The 21,051-nt window shown below is 39.4% G+C and overlaps 1 protein-coding gene across 4 annotated transcripts; it reads right to left on the bottom strand.

Annotated features, from left to right (window-relative positions):
* Positions 1-5,437: 5,437 nt before the first annotated feature.
* Positions 5,438-20,064, bottom strand: LOC311006664 (uncharacterized protein). 4 transcript variants are annotated; one of them, XM_083999553.1, is made up of 7 exons: positions 12,869-13,071; positions 11,705-11,749; positions 11,368-11,484; positions 11,193-11,267; positions 10,015-10,128; positions 9,287-9,413; positions 5,438-5,901 (listed from the first exon to the last, which is right to left on the bottom strand). In XM_083999553.1, exons 1-6 carry the CDS (start codon positions 12,926-12,928, stop codon positions 9,324-9,326), a joined length of 501 nt encoding a protein of 166 aa, XP_083855679.1. In that variant the 5' UTR covers positions 12,929-13,071; the 3' UTR covers positions 5,438-5,901; positions 9,287-9,323. The 4 variants fall into 4 exon arrangements, with proteins under 4 accessions (XP_083855679.1, XP_083855681.1, XP_083855678.1 ...); XM_083999555.1 differs by lacking the exons at positions 5,438-5,901; positions 12,869-13,071 and adding an exon at positions 19,868-20,051 and having other exon boundaries at positions 9,023-9,413; XM_083999552.1 differs by lacking the exon at positions 5,438-5,901 and having other exon boundaries at positions 9,023-9,413.
* Between the last annotated feature and the right edge of the window lie 987 nt (positions 20,065-21,051).

The following is a 21,051-nucleotide window of genomic DNA, read 5'->3' on the forward strand; positions in this document are numbered from 1 at the left end:
TGCAGCCAAACAAATGGGCTGAACTCAACCCAAGGAAAATGACAACATCTGACAGAAGTCACAGCTCAAACAGCAGCACAAGAAGAAATGACTAAAATACTTCCAAACTTTAAAAGTCATTGTGTGTCTCCTTATTCTTGTGATTCTAAAGAGGCCAGAAGAGGCGTGTCACTCTTATATTAAGTTTGACTATACGTCCGTTTGCAGTAAACATTTTTAATGTACTTTTTTCTACTTTAAGTACGTTTTATATATTTTATATTGTGTGTATTTAATGGCATTTCAATCCTGTGTATGTCGTGTACAAACAGTAGTTGACTCTGACTTTGAACTTTGAACACTTTAAACTGAAACTTCCTCATTCAGACACGTTTTGACATTGGTCCATATCAATGACAACATGATGTTACCGATGGCTGTTCGTATGCTCAAGGCTCTGGGGCCTTCAGAGGGTCTAGAAACGTCTCTGCCTCTCTAACTGCTCTAGATCTATGAAGTGTTGAGCTCAGGAGACCCCTCCCCAGTCCCCACATAGTGAGTGTTTGTGTGAAATAAAGGAGCTTCGTTCTTTGCAAAACTGAAACAAGAGTTCAGTGGTTTGTTGTGGCTGCAGATGCATTTATGACTTATGTAAGTCGTGGTCGACCTGGTCTAAGGAGGAAAAACAACCAATGAGACACGTATAGAGACCATGAAGGACTTCCTGTTTACAGCGTCTGTCTCCACCAGTTCAAACCCAGACTGGTCATGAAGCATCATCACATCAGATCTGTGCAGAGCGCTCCTTAAAATTAATCAAATATTTCCTTCACACAGGTTGATGTTTGAGGGTCTAAGGACAGAGGATGTTGTTACGATGCCATGTAAAGTCCTTTGAGACAAACTGTTTGTAAAAATGGGCTATACAAATAAAATTGCCTTGCCTTGCCTTGATGTTGTGACCTTGATATTACATGATAATGATAATAATAATAATTATAATTATAATAATAATCATGTTCTCTTCTTTTGCAGCAGTTTAATGGCTCATACACATGTGACCCCAATAAGCGTTTACATTTAAAAGCTTAAAAAATGACTACTGTACCAAACCAGCGGTACATGCTACAGTTTTGCAACTTTCACCAAAATGTCGCCCCGATACTGGTGAAACTTTTGTCCACTTAAACTCATTACAAATCCATCACTCGTTTTTTTCAATAACTGTAAAACTTATTAAACCTATCTCCCCCCACAACTTTTGCTCAATTGTCACCAAACTTGCTACATAACATCTCCAGACTGTCCTCAACAAAACTTGTTTCTTTGATTTTTGATTTATCAAAAATTGAGCCTACAGTGCATGAGAACGTTTGACTGTAAACTGTGTGTGAGTGAAATGTTGTGGCAGACAGATTTAGGTCATTCAGCTCTCAGAACATGTCCTTGTGGGGTTTTTTTTACAGTTACTCTGAGGAAACTTTTGTGCAGAAACTTGAACACCACCAACACCTCCTCCACCACCAACACCACGGCCACTGCCACTGCCACCTCTGCCACCTCCGCTCTGAGGCTGCACAGACTCTGTAAAGTCCTGTGTTTATTTACTCTGTTTTATTTCTATTTTTATTTTTTTGGACTGCATTTAATGTATAGACTTGTTTTTTTTTCCCTATTCTGTTATGAGTTTCAATATGTCTGCTTCATTTATTTCCTTTTGCTTATTCTTTATTCATTTTTATTTTTTCTTCTTTTTTCCAAGTTTAGTTTGGTGTGTTGTTTGTGGTTGTTGTTGTTGTTGTGTTATTAATGCATGACCCATTTTGATTGTTTAGTTTAGGATAATTATCCTATGGTAGTTTAATATTTGAACATGTATACTATGCAGGTATGTGTATATTTAACTCTAATATATATATTTGTGTGTATATTCAGATTGAGTATATTAACTTTTCAAATTTTAATATTGTAACTGTGGACCCCAGGAAGAATAGTGGCTGCTGAGGCTGTGAATAATGGGGATCTATAAACTAATAAATTACCTATGTATATTTATATATTTCAAATAATCAGAAAAGCCCAACAACAACAATCGTTAACACTTTCCTTCTTTTTCTTTTTTTAATTAGCTCAAATTTCATTTACATAAAGTCACTGAGGTTTGTCGTCAGCAGGTCATAGGAGGAGTCTGAAAGGTCGGGCTGGTTCCAGTAAAGAGGAAAGTTTCAATTGTTCAACAGAGAAAAGCCACAGAAACAACAACCCCCCTCAACCACAACAGCAAACTGGTGAGGGGGTTTTTGTCAGTCAGTCTGTGGACTGGCTCACCTGATTTACACTACTCTACCCTAGTGGAGTAGCGGCGCCAGGATTTTGATTGTGGGTGGGCCTTCAGAAAACTGGATGGGCCAGTTAAAATAAGACAAAAAAAAAAAAATCAGCTTCATCATCATCTCTGTTTCAGCGCTTTTCTGCGGCGCTGAGGACAGCACTCCCATTGGACTCTGTTAAAAAAAAAAAAAAAAAGCTGACTGACCGAATTTGGGGTTATTTCTCCCGTGGAGCTGGACCACGTCTGTTTATGGCTGCACAGCAGGGAACTCCTGAGCTAAGTTGATGAAATAGGCTACCGACCAATTTTGAGTCATATAGTGGCAATCATCTTTGCCATGTAGGCTACAGTAACCATGTTACTTAACAAATTTTTTTTTATTGTAGGTCCATTGTAAAACATTTAGCCTATTTATTTACATAAATGTGGTGATTTCAGCACGTAGCCCAGAGGCAGTCCTCCTCACTTTTCATTGAAACAAACTAATCCAACTGCCATGTTGTTAGATTTCATCAATTAGACCAACATTAATTTCCTAAAAAACATTAACCAGCCAGCGGTAAACCTCTGAAAGCGTGCGGATACGTTACTTGGCTCGTTTTCTCCCTGGGATGAGGACGGAGCTGCCGCCCCCCTCCCGGCAGATCAGCTGAGTAGAGCGGCTGCTGCTGCTGTGACAGTCGCTGCCCTGATCCGCCACAGACATCCTAACAGTTATAAACTGACCACAGACTCTGGATTAAACTGTGACTTTCTCGCATGAAAAAATATTAAACTGTGACGTGTTAACAGCGCTGGTGACACCAAAGACGGTTTATAAACATTTATTGAATATTTTTGGTGACACTGGCTGTATGTGTTTTGAACATCCGCCACACGTGGGGTAAAAGCCGCTGATTGGCTGAGAAGCTTTCACTCAAAGCTTTCCTCAGGATGCTTATTGGATGAACAGCTAGAATGGGTGGGCCCAGCCTAAAGGGCCCAATAGTAGCGCCGCGGCTGCCCTAGTGAGAGATGTTCGACTTTTATTTATTAAGTTAGGTAAAATGTTAAAAGCAAAAGTATGGAGTGGTCATTTCTTCATCTCCAACAGTGTATTGAAACCAAAGCTAACAGCAGTGGTGGGTACCACAACAAAACATGTCAACTGGTGTGAACCCTGGTTGGTTCACCAGAAAGCACCAAGATTTGGAGACTCCAAAGAGAACCAGATCCAGAACAGTATCTGTCTGAAAGCTCTCTCAGTGGCAGACATCAGTTCGAAGATAACTTTGAACTTTGTCCCAATTCAGCGGCCGCAGCCTTCAGAGGCGGCATTTGAGGTTATGAAGGTGTTGAAAGGGCTCTTTGTTTTGACTCATATGGGATGTGGAACCTTTTTACAGGTCATCATCAATTAAAGCAGCTGATATCCATTAGCACTGATAGGGCACATGTGTTCAATATGTATACACTTTATTAAGAACTTCATTTGTGGACATATATGATCTGATTACTTGGGTTGTTACTGACATATATTTCCTGGGGGGTGTCGTATACAGTAACTCAGTGGGTTGAGTAAGCGCCCCATATACAGAGGCCATGGTTCGATTCCTTTGCTGCATGTCATTTCCCCCTCTCTGTGTGTCTCCCTATTTCCTGTCTCTCTACAACCGTCCTTTCCATTAAAGGCATAAAAGAAAAAATGTAAAAGGACTACGAAGAATTTCAGAAAGCGAAGTGTTTTCACACACGTTATTCCCATGACCTGCCGGGCAGCGTCCGGGAAACCGAAACTAGGAAATGTTGGGCGAGTCGACCACTAATAATAATATCAAAGTAACTATAAAGACAAAACGATATATTTATCGAAAATGGACCAATTAACAAGTGGGTAACGTAGATTCATCCACATTTATATGAGACTCTTTTAGAACCAAAAGAAAACTCCTCAGGGTCTCTTTAAAAAAAAGAGAAATATATTTCCTGAGAAAATTTTGACACGTTCAATGACACAGAATAAATATTGTTAAAAATGGCCCAGATGGATCAGCGCCAGGGAATTGTTTGTGACTGCTCAAGTGCACTCTTCAAACTGTTTTGAGAAAAACTTCATGTAGAAGTTTTTCTGTCGATTAAATTACTCTGAAAATCAAATTGTTTTGGTACTGGTGAATGTTTTGTACAGAACCACACACTGTATAATAAAAAGTGCCTTTTAAAAATGGGTTGCTAGACTCTATCTTTCACTCGATTAACACTAAACTTTGTGTTGTGTGTTTTGTGTGGACCTTGAGTCTGTAATAATAATTATATTTTCCCCACTGTACTTGAGGTCTCTGAGTGATCTCCAGAGCAACGGATGAGTCATTTCCTCCTTAGATGAGAGGAGAGTCGAGAGACCTGGGGGAGTAGAAACATCTTCACTTCGATGCCAGAGATAAAATACGATTAATATTGATATAAATATAGAGGTCAAGAGGTGAGTCCCATTTATTAACACCAACCTGCCAATGGGACGGAAGAGACGGAAATTCTTGTGCATATTTACATGTAATTGTTCAACAATGTGTATATCCCATTTAAAAAATTTAATAAATGAATCTGAAATGTGAATATCGCCACTGATTAGTTTCAGAGTTAGAGTTTGGGGACTGAATATGTATATCTGAGCCTTGGGGACCAACCTGGCAGAACTGAGGTAGCATCATATTTGAGGGTAAGGCTTAGGGTTAGGGTTAGGATTAACATTGTCTGCACACACATTTATATACAGTATATTGTGAAAGTGGAGCCAGAGCCTCACTGCGTATGAAACCACAGAATGAAACGATTGTTAGTCAGAGTTGACTTCCTGTTATCTGAAATTGTGCTGTTCATACCTACAATACAAGACAATAAATCTTTATTGTCCACCGTGGTGGGAAATTGCTCCGAAACGGCTCACCAATACAAAGGATGGACAGTTCATGAAGAAAAGACAGATGTAGCCTATATATAGAAATATAAAATAGAACTGATGAACAAGCAATAAAACACAGTTAAGATACAATTCTATAAAATAAGTTAAGTTAACTTTATTAATCCTTTGCAGAAAATTACAATGTTACCAGCAGCAGAAGACAACACAAGATCACAAATACACATCATGCACAAAAATACACAATAACAACAATATTGCAACAAGCAGAGTAGAGTAGTTCATTGCATTGTGTGTCAAAGTAGAGTGCATCTTCTTCCTCAGCTCCCGTGTCTTGCGGCGTCCCCCAGGGTTCAATCCTAGGACCACTGTTCTTCTCAATTTACATGCATTTAGACTAGAGTACAAACATGAGGTCCACTTTCACTGCTGCAGAGATGATACACAGTTCTACATGTTTTCTAAGGAAACTGAAACCAATCTTAGGCGTCGTCTTTGATTGCAAGATGTTTCAACAGTCAAGTGTCCTGTGCTGTTCAGTTGTGTTTCCTCTGAACTGAAACTTAGACTTTACTTATAACTGCTGTTACACTGCTGCTGCTGAAAGGCGGCAAACGCTGAGAGCCTGGTAGCATGTTGCTGCTGGAAAAGCAGGTCTTTGGAATCAATTAATTCATCTGATTATTTACACCTGTGAACAAAGGAGGGCAGGTGTTCAGGTCACTGATTCCTTGCTCCTCATACACCGGGTTATCAATTCACAACTCAGTCAGGGGAGAGGAGAGGAGAGGAGAGGAGAGTGTAACTCTATGTTTTATTAACGGCCATAAATAAAACTGCTGTGACTTCATCTGAGTATTGAAATAAGACGGATAAGAAAGATGTAAATGCTAATTGCCAACATGGCTCCTTTGCTGAGAAGCTCCATCACACCAGTGTTTGTACTGGTGGAGCTGAGTGAAAATACTAAATATGATGTCTTCAGCTCAGTTTTTATTAGGCCTGAAAACATGAAAGAAAAAAAGAAGTTCTTTATGTGCTGTGGTTCTCCTGCAGCTCTGTCACAGTGTTGATCTGTGGTTGCGCTGCCCTCTGCTGGCTGCTGCTGGTAACTCCTGTTGCAACAAGTGGCTGAAATATGGACTGGTGAATATTGTTTCCTGTTGAATATTTATATTGAATATATTTATGACAAATGTGTACTACGGTCATGTATGTATGCTTACATGTTATAAACATGTTTGTTAAGGTGAAACATTTTTTGTGCACTGATCAATTTTAAGGTTTTGGGCTATTTTGCTTCCTTAACTCATTGAGTGCCGCGCTCTTTTCCAAAGTTTTAGTCAAGTGTACCGGCAATTTAGACCATTTTTGACTTTTTATGTAGAGCCATAGTGTATTCTATTTTATTGCCACCAACACATACTGTAGCTCAATTGAAAGGTTTAACTTTATGCTTCAAATGACCACAAACCGTTTGTTTCTACGTGCCTCTGTTCCTGAGAAAAGTCAAGCTAAACATGGCTGGGTTTCACCAAAATCCCTCCTTTTTTTCTAGAAAAGGAGATAGAGCGTCTTGAAAGGTGCGCTGTTTGTGCCTGTCGCTCTTCTGACACTTGCATTTATGGATCAAAGGGCTCGTATAAGATAAATATACACAACAATTGTTGTTCTATTCACAAAACCACCATCGGGGGCGGGGGGGGGGGGGGCGCCACTAAACAACAATAACACAGATGCACCGTGCCGTGTCACAGCTTCTCGCAACGTGAGGGTCTGTCGGCCACAGCGGCTCGCGAATACCGGTCCCGCTGGTGGTCGCGGTCCTTCTGTGGTACGGGTCGGTGATGCCGGTCTGCTTTGGTCCAGAGACCATCAGATTTTACCGCGGGAGGACTTTGGGGAGGACACGGTGTTGCTCCAGATGAAGACCGGGCGGACTGTCGGCTGAGAGCTTCCTGTTTCTGCTCCGAGCTGCTGGAGCAGCTGCTGCAGCCTCACGGGTGAGAGCAGAGCATCTGCGCTGCATCTGCATGCAGAACTCTGTTTGCAAAATCCGAGTTATGATAAAAACTTCCACATCATGAGCTGTCATGTGACTTTGATCGTCATCTATTTCAGTTCTCCTCGTCGTAGAGTCCCCAAATTTACATATAATGTGTATTAAAGTGTCTATTTTCATAATTAAAAAAAAAAGCAAAAAACGAAAAATCTCGTTTTTGGCACTCAACGCATGGGAGCGAAAAACGAGAAATTACGTGGTTGGCACTCAATGGGCCCTAGTTTCCTTGACCGCGCGAAGTCTAAGTGCAGCGCAGCTTCGCCACGCCAACGGGGCGTGGACCAGGTCCATTTCGCAAGATTGGTGGGCCGCGCAGTCAGACTTAGACCAGCGCAACCCCTCCCCTCGTCCCTCCCACCGGCGCAAACGGCAAAGAGGGAGGAGAGAGGGCGGGAGGGAGACAGGAGGAGGAGAGAAAGGCGTGGAGTGGGTTTGACACAGCCGAGTCAGATCTTCACCAATCAAAGGAGCTCCTCTCCTCACCTTTAACTGCGCGGAGGGCGATGCGCGCTGCAAGTTTGTCATTTTATACTTGGACATGGACGGAGGAAACAGCGACGCCAGAGGCCGAACCTCTCGCCGGAGGAAACAGCTGTTTCCCCGGAGGTCCGAGCTCAGAGTGACCAATAATGAGTTTACTAATATACTTAACCAGGATTGATCTGATACACTGAGAACCGGTGCTCAATGTAAGAAACAACAACTAATAAACTAATAAAGAAACTCACATTTATTCAAACTCTGTGTAAGCAAGATGAAGGTGTAGCCTACACTAATCACAACATAAACAAACACCATGAAATCAGCGTAAAGGACGCGCTCTCTCTCTCTCTCTCTCTGTCCTCCTCTCTCTCTCTCTCTGTCCGTCTCTTTTTTTCTCTTTTTTTTCTGTGATAGAGAGTATACTGTAGTAGGCTATATACTGACTATCTGATACAGAGGCTGTGGTGGACTAAGAGAGATGATGATTTGTGTTTTGTTTTTCATTACGGCTGCGTGATGCGGTCGCTCGCTCTTAATAAGTAAATAAATAAATAAAGCGATCATCACAAGGGCAGAGTGGTATCTCAACACGGCAGCGACATGCAGTCATCCACCCTCAGTCCTGCTTGGGACATCCACAGCTGCTTTTCAGTGCCAGTTCGTCCCTGCTGTGTTAATTCAGGTGGAGTTTCCATTACGCGCCGACAGCCTTTGATCTCTGCTTTGATCTGACGTCAGATGTGACGGGACAATCTATATAGATATAAATTCACGTGTTGATTCCATTAGTTGCATTAAATAGTGGTTATTGTGGATATTTATTGCATTGAAATGTGCCTGGAACTGTGGAGATCTGCCTGTGAGGTCTTGGTGACGTGTGTGCACTGCACGTCAGTCAGCCAAACTTCCACTGCACCTGCTGCGCTTCGCCCTGCACTGAGACTAGACCTGGTTGGAGGTGGCGAGCTTTCAGCGCAACCTCGGCGAGACATTTTCGAACAAAACTTCCACTGCACCAAGCTGAATCTGTGACGCCTCCCCCTGCTGCGCGGCCACGCCTATCTCAGCGCAGCGCGATCTGCCAATCTTCCAATCTGACTTTGCGCTCGGCTGCGCTGGTCGAAACTTGCATTAGACCAGCTGCGCTACCTTGCGCTACCTGCGCTGCACCACCAAACTAGGGCCCATTGAGTTAACATGTCTGCTTTCAGACTAGAGGAAAGAAATGGTAAAAAAAATGTTTTTAAAAATCCAAATTATGGTCGTTATTTGACTTCATTTTGTCTTCTTTTGTCGGTAGATTTCTCCTTAATTTACCAAATGTTAGCATGCTGTTGGAGCTGAGGAGCTTAGAAACCGTCTCATTCCTACAATATGTCTCTGACTAGAATTACCCCAAAAAAATATTTGTCTTATTTTGCTCTCACAGAAAGCTGTGAGAAAAACAATGTTTTTTCCCAAATGAAGCACTTTAATTCTCCAAAAATGTAAAGTAAACAGGTTTTTATTGACTGCTGCATCGTCCAATTACAGTGCGGAGGCTGAGAGGTTCAGAGGGTGGCTCCCTGTTACATGCTGAAGGATATGGCTCCTACATGTATGCTGTCGTGACGTTTAATCTGATGGATCATCATGCTGGACATCCCCAGACTCATCAGCTGTGGAGACAATTCATCAGTCAGAGAAACATTCAAACACCTTGAATTCAAACCTTAAGTGAAAGATGCTACATGAGCAACCATCAGTCTGATCCCACTGATGTTTGACATTAATGTTCAAACACTGACGCTATGCTAAACATTTACTCACAAATGTAATTCTTGCTAAAAACACACTTTTATCACATTGAAATGAGCTTTGACCCAAATGAAACCACTGTTCACTGTCCAAGGCTAATGTTTACTGCTATAGGCCTATGTGTCTAAGCTAATGCAAGTTATGCTAACTGTTAAGTAGCTCAATCTTGAAAACAGTGGTAACTGAATCATTGCATTCAGGAGAGTCCAATGTTAGCTTTTTGGCCTTGAGGCAGCTAGAAGTGAAGTTAGCCTAGCATCCTAGCGCAATCTGAGATGTTGACCACAGGAAAATGAAAAACCCGGCTGAACATCCTGTTTTCATTGGTTTGTTTTCCCTTCTCTAAAGCTATTGGGATAAAACTGGGATCTAATTTTTTTGAGGAAGGAGGTTCTTAACAATATCTGAATAAAATGATGTCACATAACACAACAAGGACAAGAAAATGACAGCTTAACTTACAGCAGCGACAAAAAGTCCAAAGAGCACGCCGATGCAGATCTGTAACATTTTATCCAGGAACTCAGCTTGTTCCTCCGTCACAGGAATGGAACCGTTGTGGATGGTATCTTGGAGCTGAAAACAGCAAGAAACACCATCAAAATTGATTGATTGAGATATTAAAGCTCCATACAGTATAAAGGTAGATGTTTGTGTGAAAGCTCAGAACCTGGTCTAGGGGTGGGCAAAAATATCGATATGGCAATATATCGCGATACGATATCGATATTTAAATATTGAATATCGATATCGTATCACGATATAAAGTATCGCGATATATTGCCATATCGATACTTTTTATCGATTTTTTTTTTTTCAAATAATAAATCATGTTTCAGACGTAAATCCAGTACGACTTCCGCACCTCTGCTCCGCAAGGTGTCACTGTACTGCTACCTCAGACAGTGTGTTGTACATGCAAATATGTTGTTGTAACTTGCACTTGTATAAAATGGCATGGATAATTTAAATTACATTGTTTTGACTCAGTTTGTCCCATAAATTATCACTATCATCTGATGTACATACAACTCGGATTTTAAGATGCATTCATCCAATATATCGCAATATATCGCAAAATTTGGATATCGCAATATCGTATCGTATCGTGACTCAAGTATCGTGATGTGTATCGTATCGTGAGGTCTTTGGCAATACCCACCCCTACTTAAAATACCTAAAGGACGTGAGAGAGGTCAATGTTATGAAATTAACGACTTCCCAAGACAACTCTGTGATGATACTGGCTGTATGTAGGTCCTTTTTCCTTCATATGTTATTCATTTCATCTGATGTCTGACACACGGCTTGTTTTTAGTTTTTGCTGCCGTTGGTTTCATTATTTCCAGCTCATGCTTGAGCTTTCTTTGTTTAGCTACAGCACCCAATTTGTGTAGAAATCCATCAAATTGTTATTCCCAATCTATTTCTGTGTTGGATGTTGCTGCTGGTTTTATTTTTCTTTAATATTTTTTTACTTTTAACTTTAGCTTAGCTGTTTATTACAAAAAAAAACATGTAAGAGACCATGATTGCTTGGTTAGTAACATGTATTCTATCCAAAGTGGACTTTGCAATAAAAAATAATATAAAAGAAAAAAGCCTCAGAGCACAGAGAAATGCACAGTCTGCATTCAGACCTGTTCTCTTTGGACAGCGGTTATGGTGCCACAGATCAGCATGATGACCATTCCGACCCCCATGCAACCTGCAAACTGTGATGAAAGAAGAATAAAATCAACTTTTACCAAATCAGCAAAACCAAAAAATCGAAGTGAGAAGTTCCTCCTTTCTCTCTCTAGTTCTTGTACATACAATTTTCAGAGCCAGGGCGTTCTCTTTGCAGCCTCCGTATATTCCCAGCACAGAGATGCAGACGATGCCAATGATAGTGACCCAAACAAAAATTGGGATCTGTCCATCAGGCATCTGCTCCAACGAAAACACAAACATTGAATTAGTGTTCAAAAATTACATTTTTCTTACTTACAACAAATTGTACAGAATAAACTCCATGATTTTCCGTCTGACTTCAACGTTCAATTAGTGAATTTAAATTATTTGTTTCTTTTATTTTCTGTTTGTCGTTTGTTACAACTTCACAGGTACAAATAACATGGAGTGTATTATTGTTGTTGCTGTTTACCCCTACGTGGAGAGAATTCACTGCCCCGATGATTAATACCCATCCAAAGACCTGAGGACACAAACACACCATTAGTTAGTCAATGTTTAACATTGAATAAAAGCAGAGTGTATGGAGGCCGAAGAGTGTCCCCATAATAGATGAAGAATATGGAGCACGTTGTGTTAAAAATGAAACACATAATGAGGTTAGCAATGAAAAAATCAGGATTTAAATAAAATGATAACATTATTATGTGATAATCAATTTAAAGAGAAACTTTTGATGTTAAACTGTATTTTAAAGAGCTTCCTCCATATTTGTTCATTCATATTATATCATCATATTACATATTCTTATAATTTCCCCTGATCTCTCTCGTAGATCTGTGTCCGTGTTGTTTCTGCTCTGAGACACTAGAGGGAAACAGAGATGTAGCACCTGAACTTCACAGACTGATGATGCTCACGTGCAAAGGAAAAGAAGAAGAAGACTTGGCTGGTATACAACATTTTACCCAGTAGAATTTTTTTTTTTAAGTCAGTTTCTCAGTTCCTCAACTTTGTTTAGAAAAAAAGTGAAGAAAAAGACTTCTTTTAGTCTTGTTCTTCATTTTTTCAAATCCTCATTTGCTTAATTTTTTACAGTTTCAATGTTTATAAAGTGACATTTTGAAAAATAAGCTTACGTTATATACAATAATATATAATAGTGTTTATACGATAACATTTGTGTGGATGTATACTGTATGTATTTATAATCCACATGTACCTGTTCTGAACCTGTTCTGATTTTATTTTAGCTTTTCTTCTTTGTCTTGGAGAAAGTTCAGCCAAAAAAAACCCAAATAATTAATATAAAAGTTCTCACTTCATTACCACAGTGTCATATTTATTATTATTCTTACTATGCAAAGGTACGACTTCTTGTCTTATTTTGATATCACTTTTGTAAATTAATCGGTATCGTGCAGTTTTGAGGAAACAAACGTGTTTCTGTTTTGAGTGAAAAATGAAACTTTTTTTTGAAAAACTTTCTAATGCTGTTCTTTTTCTTAGTTTGACTAGATTGATAGAATATGATATAGAAAAATATGCAAGGACTTATTTCTATTTTTTTCTTCAATCTTTTGCTTGAAAAACAAATATAAAACTAATTGAAATGACAAAAAGAAAAAGTTTTTCTACTTACGTGGAACAACGCATTGAAGAAGATGAAGAGGTATTTGAGGCAAGCATGAACTTTTCCCATCTTCAGATTTTGGTGATTTGCTCTGATGAAGAAGTGAACCAGAGTTTCACAGATACAGTGTAAGTGTGTGTGAGAGAGAGAAGATGATGATGATGTGCAGCAGTGATGAACTGCGTGCAGAGTAGGTGTGTCTGAGGATGAACACAGAGTGACGACACAACAGATCTGAACTGCAGCCAAACTAATAAAGGAAAATGACAACATCTGACGGGAAGTCACAGCTCAAACAGCAGCACATGAAGAAACGACTAAAATACTTCCAAACTTTAAAAGACATTAAAGTGTCTCCATATTCTTCTGATTCTAAAGAGGCCAGAAGAGACGTGTCACTCTTATATTAAGTTTTACCATACGTCCGTTTGCAGTATAACTTTAAGTGTACGTTTTATATATTTTATATAGTGTGTATTTAATGGCATTTCAATCCTGTGTATGTCGTGTACACACAGTAGTTGACTCTGACTTTGAAGATTTTAAACTGAAACTTCCTCATTCAACATGTTTCAACATGTTTCAACATGTATGAGTGTCTCAGATTAACTTTGTCCTCTGACTGGTTCCAATGATGTAAATCTGTCGTTTTACTTTTGATTTCCAGAAAACAGAAGTAACTGGTGTGTGTCTAGTTACCACCATGTCCAGCGGTGGATTCATCCACCTTGGACTGTAAATAAGTTATTAAATGAATGAAAAAAATAATTATCTAATCAACATGGAAAGTAGATGATATAACAAACAATACAAACAGATTCTACTTAAATGAAAAAAGTTGAAAAAGAAACTGATCTGAAAAAAGGCAATAAAAGAGGAACCGGTTAGTGACTAGTTTCTCAAAATAAAAAGAAGGAGAAATTTACAACTTCTGTTTTTTGGCTGACATCGGTCCATATCAATGACAACATGATGTTACCGATGGCTGTTCGTATGCTCAAGGCTCTGGGGTCTTCAGAGGGTCTAGAAACGTCCCTGCCTTCCTAACTGCTCTAGATCTATGAAGTGTTGAGCTCAGGAGACCCGTCCCCAGTCCCCACATAGTGTAAATAAAGGAGCTTTGTTATTCATCAAACTGAAACAAGAGCTCAGTGGTTTGTTGTGGCTGCAGATGCATTTATGACTTCTGTAGGTCGTGGTCGACCGGGTCTACGGAGGAAAAACAAGAAATGAGACACATATAGAGACCATGAGGACTTCCTGTTCACAGCGTCTGTCTCCACCAGTTCAAAGCCAGACTGGTCATGAAGCACCATCACATCAGATCTGTGCAGAGCGCTCCTTAAAATTAATCAAATATTTCCTTTACAGTACACACGTTTGATGTTGTGATCTTGTTATTCCATAATTTCATCATGTTCTCTTCTTTTGCAACAGTTTAATGGCTCATAGCTGCAGGTATACACCCACACACACAGACAAGGTTCATTCAATCTGGACTTCCTGTCAAACAAACCAGTTTAAAAGTGAAAACGTCCTCTCTGTGGTCTGACTTTGTCTGTTCCATTAAAACCAACTTGAGAGCAGCTTCAGACTCCTTATAACACTGATACTAATTAATGTGAGTTAATTTTCTGACAGTGCTGAAGGTGAATGACCAATCAGATCAGGTCTGTTCAAAGTGAAAACCATGAACTGTGGGTAATTCAGGCAGGTGAAGTCTAGAAACAAGGACGTACAGTAAGAGGGTCAACCATCTGATGATCTGACAGCAGAAGAAGTTCTCACGAGTCCATGAGGATGAACTAAAGAAGACAAAAATAAACTCTGACTCCCAAGAGAAGGCTGCACAGACTCTGGAAAGTCCTGTGTTTATTTACTCTGTTTTATTTCTATTTTATTTTACTTTTTATTTTTTTGGGCTGCATTTAATTTTTTGATTTTTTCCCCCTATTCTGTTCTGTTCTGTGAGTTTCCATATGTGTTTTTTCTATGTAGGCTACTTAGTTGCTCAATGCTATGATGAATGAAATTATGCTTTTGGCTTGTTATTTATTCTTTTTTTTCCTTCTTTTTTTTTTACAGCTCAGTCTTGGGGGGTGGTCAGGACTTCATTTCACTGCTCGTACATTGTGAAATGATGTGCTTTCCACTTCCACTCCGGTAGCAGCCACTCTGCATCATTGAGAAGTTTCGAAACCATCAACGCTGTCACTGTATTTCTCAAGGTTATGGAGGTGTTGAAAGACCTCTTTGTTTTGACTCATCATGGGATGTGGAACCTTTTTACAGGTCATAATCAATCAGGACTAAAGCAGCTGATGTTAATTAGCACTGATAAGGCACTGAATCACGTTTCTTCTTCCTCATGTTTTCAATATGTGATGTGATTACCGACATATAATTCCTGAGGGGTGTCGTATAACTCAGTGGCGCCCCATATACAGAGCCAATAGTCCTCACTGCAGAGGATCCGGTTTGATTCCACCCAAACCCATTTCCTGTCTCTTTCTCCAGCTGTCCTGTCCATGCCCCAAAAAATCCCTAAAAAAGCGATTTGCGCCGGCAAATCTCACGAGATTTGGACCGACCAGGAAGAGGAACTTCCGCTACAAACAAGCTTGAAATATAGACTTATTTAATTTTTTTCGGAACAATTTCTCATGTCAGGGCTTCAATACAAGACGGACATCACATATGAGCACTATGGAGGTATTTGGATATTTTTTGGTGTGTCTTTTTGTTACGAAGAAAAGTGGTAACCGTCATATGGACATGCAGTGCTGCACAGAGCCCCCCCTGTAACTCAGAGAAGGCACGATGAATTTTCAATTTTGAGTGAACTATCCCTTTAACTCGATCCAGAAGGTCTGGTACTAATAAGGTGGTGACACTGCTTGTTAATCATTATGTCAATTACCAGCTGTTTAACTTCATCTCAAGAGTTAACATTGTCTGCAGGCGCATTTATATATATTGTGAAAGTGGAGCCAGAGCCTCACTGCGTATAAAAACCACAGAATGAAACGATTGTTAGTCAGAATTAACTTCCTTTTATCTGAAATTGTGCTGTTCATACCTACAATACAATACAATAAATCTTTATTGTCCTCCGTGGTGGGAAATTGCTCCGAAATGGCTCACCAACACACAAGATGGACAGTTCATGAAGAAAAGACAGATGTATAGAAATATAAAATAGAACTGATAAACAGGGAATAAAACACAGTTAAAATACAATTCTATTAAATAACCAGAATAGAGTAGTTTATTATTTTGTTTGTCAAAGTAGAGTGCATCTTCTTCCTCAGCTCCCGTGTCTTGCGGCGTCCCCCAGGGTTCGATCCTAGGACCGTTGTTCTTCTCAATTGACATGCATTTAGAGTACAAACATGGTGACCACTTTCACTGCTGCAGAGATGATACACAATTCTACTTCCCTTTTACCAAAACTGAAATTGTTGTCCATTCATGGTCATGTTTTCTAAGGAAACTGAGTCCAATCTTAGGCGTCGTCTTTGATTGCAAGATGTTTCAACAGTCAAGTGTCCTGTGTTGCTCAGTTATGTTTCCTCTGAACTGAAACTTATACTTTACTTATAACTGCTGTTACACTGCTGCGGGAGATAAACTGGAGAAATTACGGACCGTTTTTTTCCCCTCTCCTGGCGCGAGGCCTCCACAGCGTGAGGCCCGAGGCGGTCGCCCTGTTTGCACCCCCCTTGCGGCGGCCCTGACAATGTGTCTATAATATAGTTTGTTCAAGCAAGCATCTCTGCAATAGAAAGCTGTGAGAAAAACAATGTTTTCTCCCAAATTAAGCAATCCTCATCCCCTAAGAGGCAGAAATGTAAACAGGTTTTTATTGACTGCTGCATCGTCCAATTACAGTGCAGAGGCTGAGAGGTTCAGAGGGTGGTTCCCTGTTACATGCTGAAGGATGTGGCTCCTACATGTATGCTGTCGTGACGTTTAATCTGATGGATCATCATGCTGGACATCCCCAGACTCATCAGCTGTGGAGACAATTCGTCAGTCAGAGAAACATTCAAACACTTTGAATTCAAACCTGAAGTGAAAGATGCTACATGAGCAACCATCAGTCTGATCCCACTGATGTTTGACATTAATGTTCAAACACTGATGCTATGCTAAACATTCACTCACAAATGTAATTCTAGCTAAAAACACACTTTTATCACATTGAAATTAGCTTTGACCCAAATGAAACCACTGTTCACTGTCCAAGGCTAATGTTTACTGCTATAGGCCTATGTGTCTAAGCTAATGCAAGTTATGCTAACTGTTAAGTAGCTCAATCTTGAAAACAGTGGTAACTGAATCATTGCATTCAGGAGAGTCTAATGTTAGCTTTTTGGCCTTGAGGCAGCTAGAAGTGAAGTTAGCCTAGCATCCTAGCGCAATCTGAGATGTTGACCACAGGAAAATGAAAAACCCGGCTGAACATCCTGTTTTCATTGGTTTGTTTTCCCTTCTCTAAAGCTATTGGGATAAAACTGGGATCTAATTTTTTTTGAGGAAGGAGGTTCTTAACAATATCTGAATAAAATGATGTCACATAACACAACAAGGACAAGAAAATGACAAATAAACTTACAGCAGCGACAAAAAGTCCAAAGAGCAAGCCGATGCAGATCTGTAACATTTTATCCAGGAACTCAGCTTGTTCCTCCGTCACAGGAATGGAACCATTGTGGATGGTATCTTGGAGCTGAAAACAGCAAGAAACACCATCAAAATTGATTGATTGAGATATTAAAGCTCCATACAGTATAAAGGTAGATGTTTGTGTTAAAGCTCAGAACCTGGTCTAGGGGTGGGCAAAAATATCGATATGGCAATATATCGCAATACTTTATATCGCGATACGATATCGATATTCAATATTTAAATATCGTTTTTTTTTTTTTTTCAAATAATAAATCATGTTTCAGACGTAAATCCAGTACGACTTCCGCACCTCTGCTCCGCAAGGTGTCACTGTACTGCTACCTCAGACAGTGCGTTGTACATGCAAATATGTTGTTGTAACTTGCACTTGTATAAAATGGCATGGATAATTTGAATTTAATATTTTTTACTTTTAACTTTAGCTTAGCTGTTTATTACAAAAAAAAACAACATGTAGGAGACCATGATTGCTTGGTTAGTAACATGTATTCTATCCAAAGTGCACTTTGCAATAAAAAATAATATAAAAGAAAAAGAAGCCTCAGAGCACAGAGAAAGTCTGCATTCAGACCTGTTTTCTTTGGACAGCGGTTATGGTGCCAAAGATCAGCATGATGACCATTCCAGCCCCCATGCAACCTGCAAACTGTGATGAAAGAAGAATAAAACAAAGTTTTACCAAATCAGCAAAACCAAAAGATCTAAGTGAGAAGTTGCTCCTTTCTCTCTCTAGTTCTTGTACATACAATTTTCAGAGTCAGGGCGTTCTCTTTGCAGCCTCCATATATTCCCAGCACAGAGATGCAGATGATGGCAATGATAGTGACCCATGTCAAAATTGGGAACCCTCGAGACATCTGCTCCACCATGGCAGAACGAAAACACAAACACTGAATTAGTGTTCAAAAATGACATTTTTCTTACTTACAACAAATTGTACAGAATAAACTCCATGATTTTCCGTCTGACTTCAACGTTCAAAATTGTAATTAGTGAATTTAAATTATTTGTTTCTTTTATTTTCTGTTTGTCGTTTGTTACAACTTCACAGGTACAAATAACATGGAGTGTTGTTGCTGTTTACCCCTACGTGGAGAGAATTCACTGCCCCGATGATTAATACCCATCCAAAGACCTGAGGACACAAACACGCCATTAGTTAGTCAATGTTTAACATTGAATAAAAGCAGAGTGTATAGAGGCCGAAGACTGTCTCCATAATAGATGAAGAATATGGAGCACGTTGTGTTAAAGATGAAACACATAATGAGGTTGGCGATGATGACTACAAAAAATTTGGATTTAAAATGATGAAAAAAATAAAATGATAACTTAATTATGTGATAATCAATTTAAAGAGAAATGTTTGATGTCAAATTGCATTTTAAAGAGCTTCCTCCATATTTGTTCATTTATATTATATCATCATATTACTTCACATTCTTATAATTTCCCCTGATCTCTCTCATAGATCTGTGTCAGCGTTGTTTCTGCTCTGAGACACTAGAGGGAGACAGAGATGCAACACCTGAACTTCACAGACTGATGATGCTCACATGCAAAGGAAAAGAAGAAGAAGACATGGCTGGTATAAAACATTTTACCCAGTAAAAAAAAAAAAAATTTAAAGTCAGTTTCTCAGTTCCTCAACTTTGTTTAGAAAAAAAGTGAAGAAAAAGACAAAATGAAGTTCAAGTGTAAAACTTGAACTTCATTTGGTCTTTTTCTTCATTTTTTCAAATCCTCATTTGCTTAATTTTTTACAGTTTCAATGTTTATAAAGTGACATTTTGAAAAGTAAGCTTACGTTATATACAATAATATATAATAGTGTTTATACGATAACATTTCTGTGGATGTATACTGTATGTATTTATAATCCACATGTACTGTATATCGCACCTGTTCTGAACCTGTTCTGATTTTATTTTAGCTTTTCTTCTTTGTCTTGGAGAAAGTTCAGCCAAAAAAAACCCAGATAATTAATATAAAACTTCTCACTTCATTACCACAGTGTCATATTTATTATTATTCTTACTATGCAAATGTACGACTTCTTGTCTTATTTTTATATCACTTTTGTAAATTAATCGGTATCATGCAGTTTTGAGGAAACAAACGTGTTTTGAGTGAAAAATGAAACATTTTTTTGAAAATCTTTCTAATGCTGTTCTTTTTTTTAGTTTGACTGGATTGATAGAATATGATATAGAAAAATATGCAAGGACTTATTTCTATTTTTTTCTTCAATCTTTTGCTTGAAAAACAAATATAAAACTAATTGAAATGACAAAAAGAAAACGTTTTTCTACTTACGTGGAACAACGCATTGAAGAAGATGAAGAGGTATTTGAGGCAAGCATGAACTTTTCCCATCTTCAGATTTTGGTGATTTGCTCTGATGAAGAAGTGAAGCAGAGTTTCTCAGACGCAGTGTGAGTGTGTGTGAGATGATGATGTGCAGCGGTGATGAACTGCATGCAGAGTAGGTGTGTCTGAGGATGAACACAGAGTTACGACACACAGATCTGAACTGCAGCCAAACTAATAAAGGAAAATGACAACATCTGACGGAAGTCACAGCTCAAACATGAAGAAATGACTAAAATATTTCCAAACTTTAAAAGACATTAAAGTGTCTCCATATTCTTCTGATTCCAAAGAGGCCAGAAAAGACGTGTCACTCTTATATTAAAGCAGAATTAAGCGGAATATTTGTGTTAATCTAAGTCTTAAATAGTTCTATCTTCCGACAGCAATAGGTGGTTTTCAGATGACGTCACGTGGAACGTCACGACTGCAGATGGAGGGCAGGAAGTGTTTTGCCCGCAGGAAAACAATAGGAAAACGCCTACGGTCTGTGCTGTCTACGGCTGTTCAAAACGGTCAAACCGGGAAAATCAAAAAAGTTACTTGAGAGTTCCTAAGGTAGTAAGACATAAAGGACTCAAATTTCAACAACTGACCGGAAGTGACCATAGTAAACAAACTGTGTCCTAGCCTGTTCTACAGTAAAACTGGCACATAGAAAGAGGAGTAAAGCAATATATTAAGCGGCAATATATATTTAAGCATCAACGATGTTCAGCCAAACCCACATAGTTTGAAACAACGTTCAAAACACACACAGCCAGTGTCACAACTAAGCATATAAAGCCCGCTAGCTTAATGCTAACGTATATGTAAAACACCATAGACGGGCTAACAGAAATTAGCATGCAGTTTACAGCCAGTAAAGCTGCTAAAAACTGTTTTAATTGTGGCTTTAGCGCTGTTAACACGTCACCGTTTAATCCAGAGTCTGAGGTCAGTTTATAACGCTGGGGAATTTGCTCCGATGTCTGTTCTGGGAGAAGTGCAGAGTCTGTGTGAGCCCCGACCGTGGCAGCGGCTGTCACAGCAGCAGCAGCCGCTCTACTGAGCTGATCTGCCGGCGGGGCGACCGTCCTCCTCCCGTCGGAGGAAACGAGCCAAGTAACGTATCCGCACGCTTTTAGAGG

Source organism: Trachurus trachurus (assembly GCF_905171665.1).
Source record: "Trachurus trachurus genome assembly, chromosome: 23".
NCBI classification, from domain to species: Eukaryota; Metazoa; Chordata; class Actinopteri; order Carangiformes; family Carangidae; genus Trachurus; species Trachurus trachurus.

What these genes read in the sequence shown, in the direction of transcription:
- LOC311006664 (XM_083999553.1), bottom strand. Translation starts at nt 12,928, where the DNA reads ATGGGAAAAGTTCATGCTTGCCTCAAATACCTCTTCATCTTCTTCAAT. An exon ending in TCTTCAATGCGTTGTTCCAC is followed by an intron (nt 11,750 to 12,868) that starts GTAAGTAGAAAA and finishes TTGTGTCCTCAG; the next exon opens with GTCTTTGGATGGGTATTAAT. An exon ending in ACGCCCTGGCTCTGAAAATT is followed by an intron (nt 11,268 to 11,367) that starts GTATGTACAAGA and finishes CTTTCATCACAG; the next exon opens with TTTGCAGGTTGCATGGGGGT.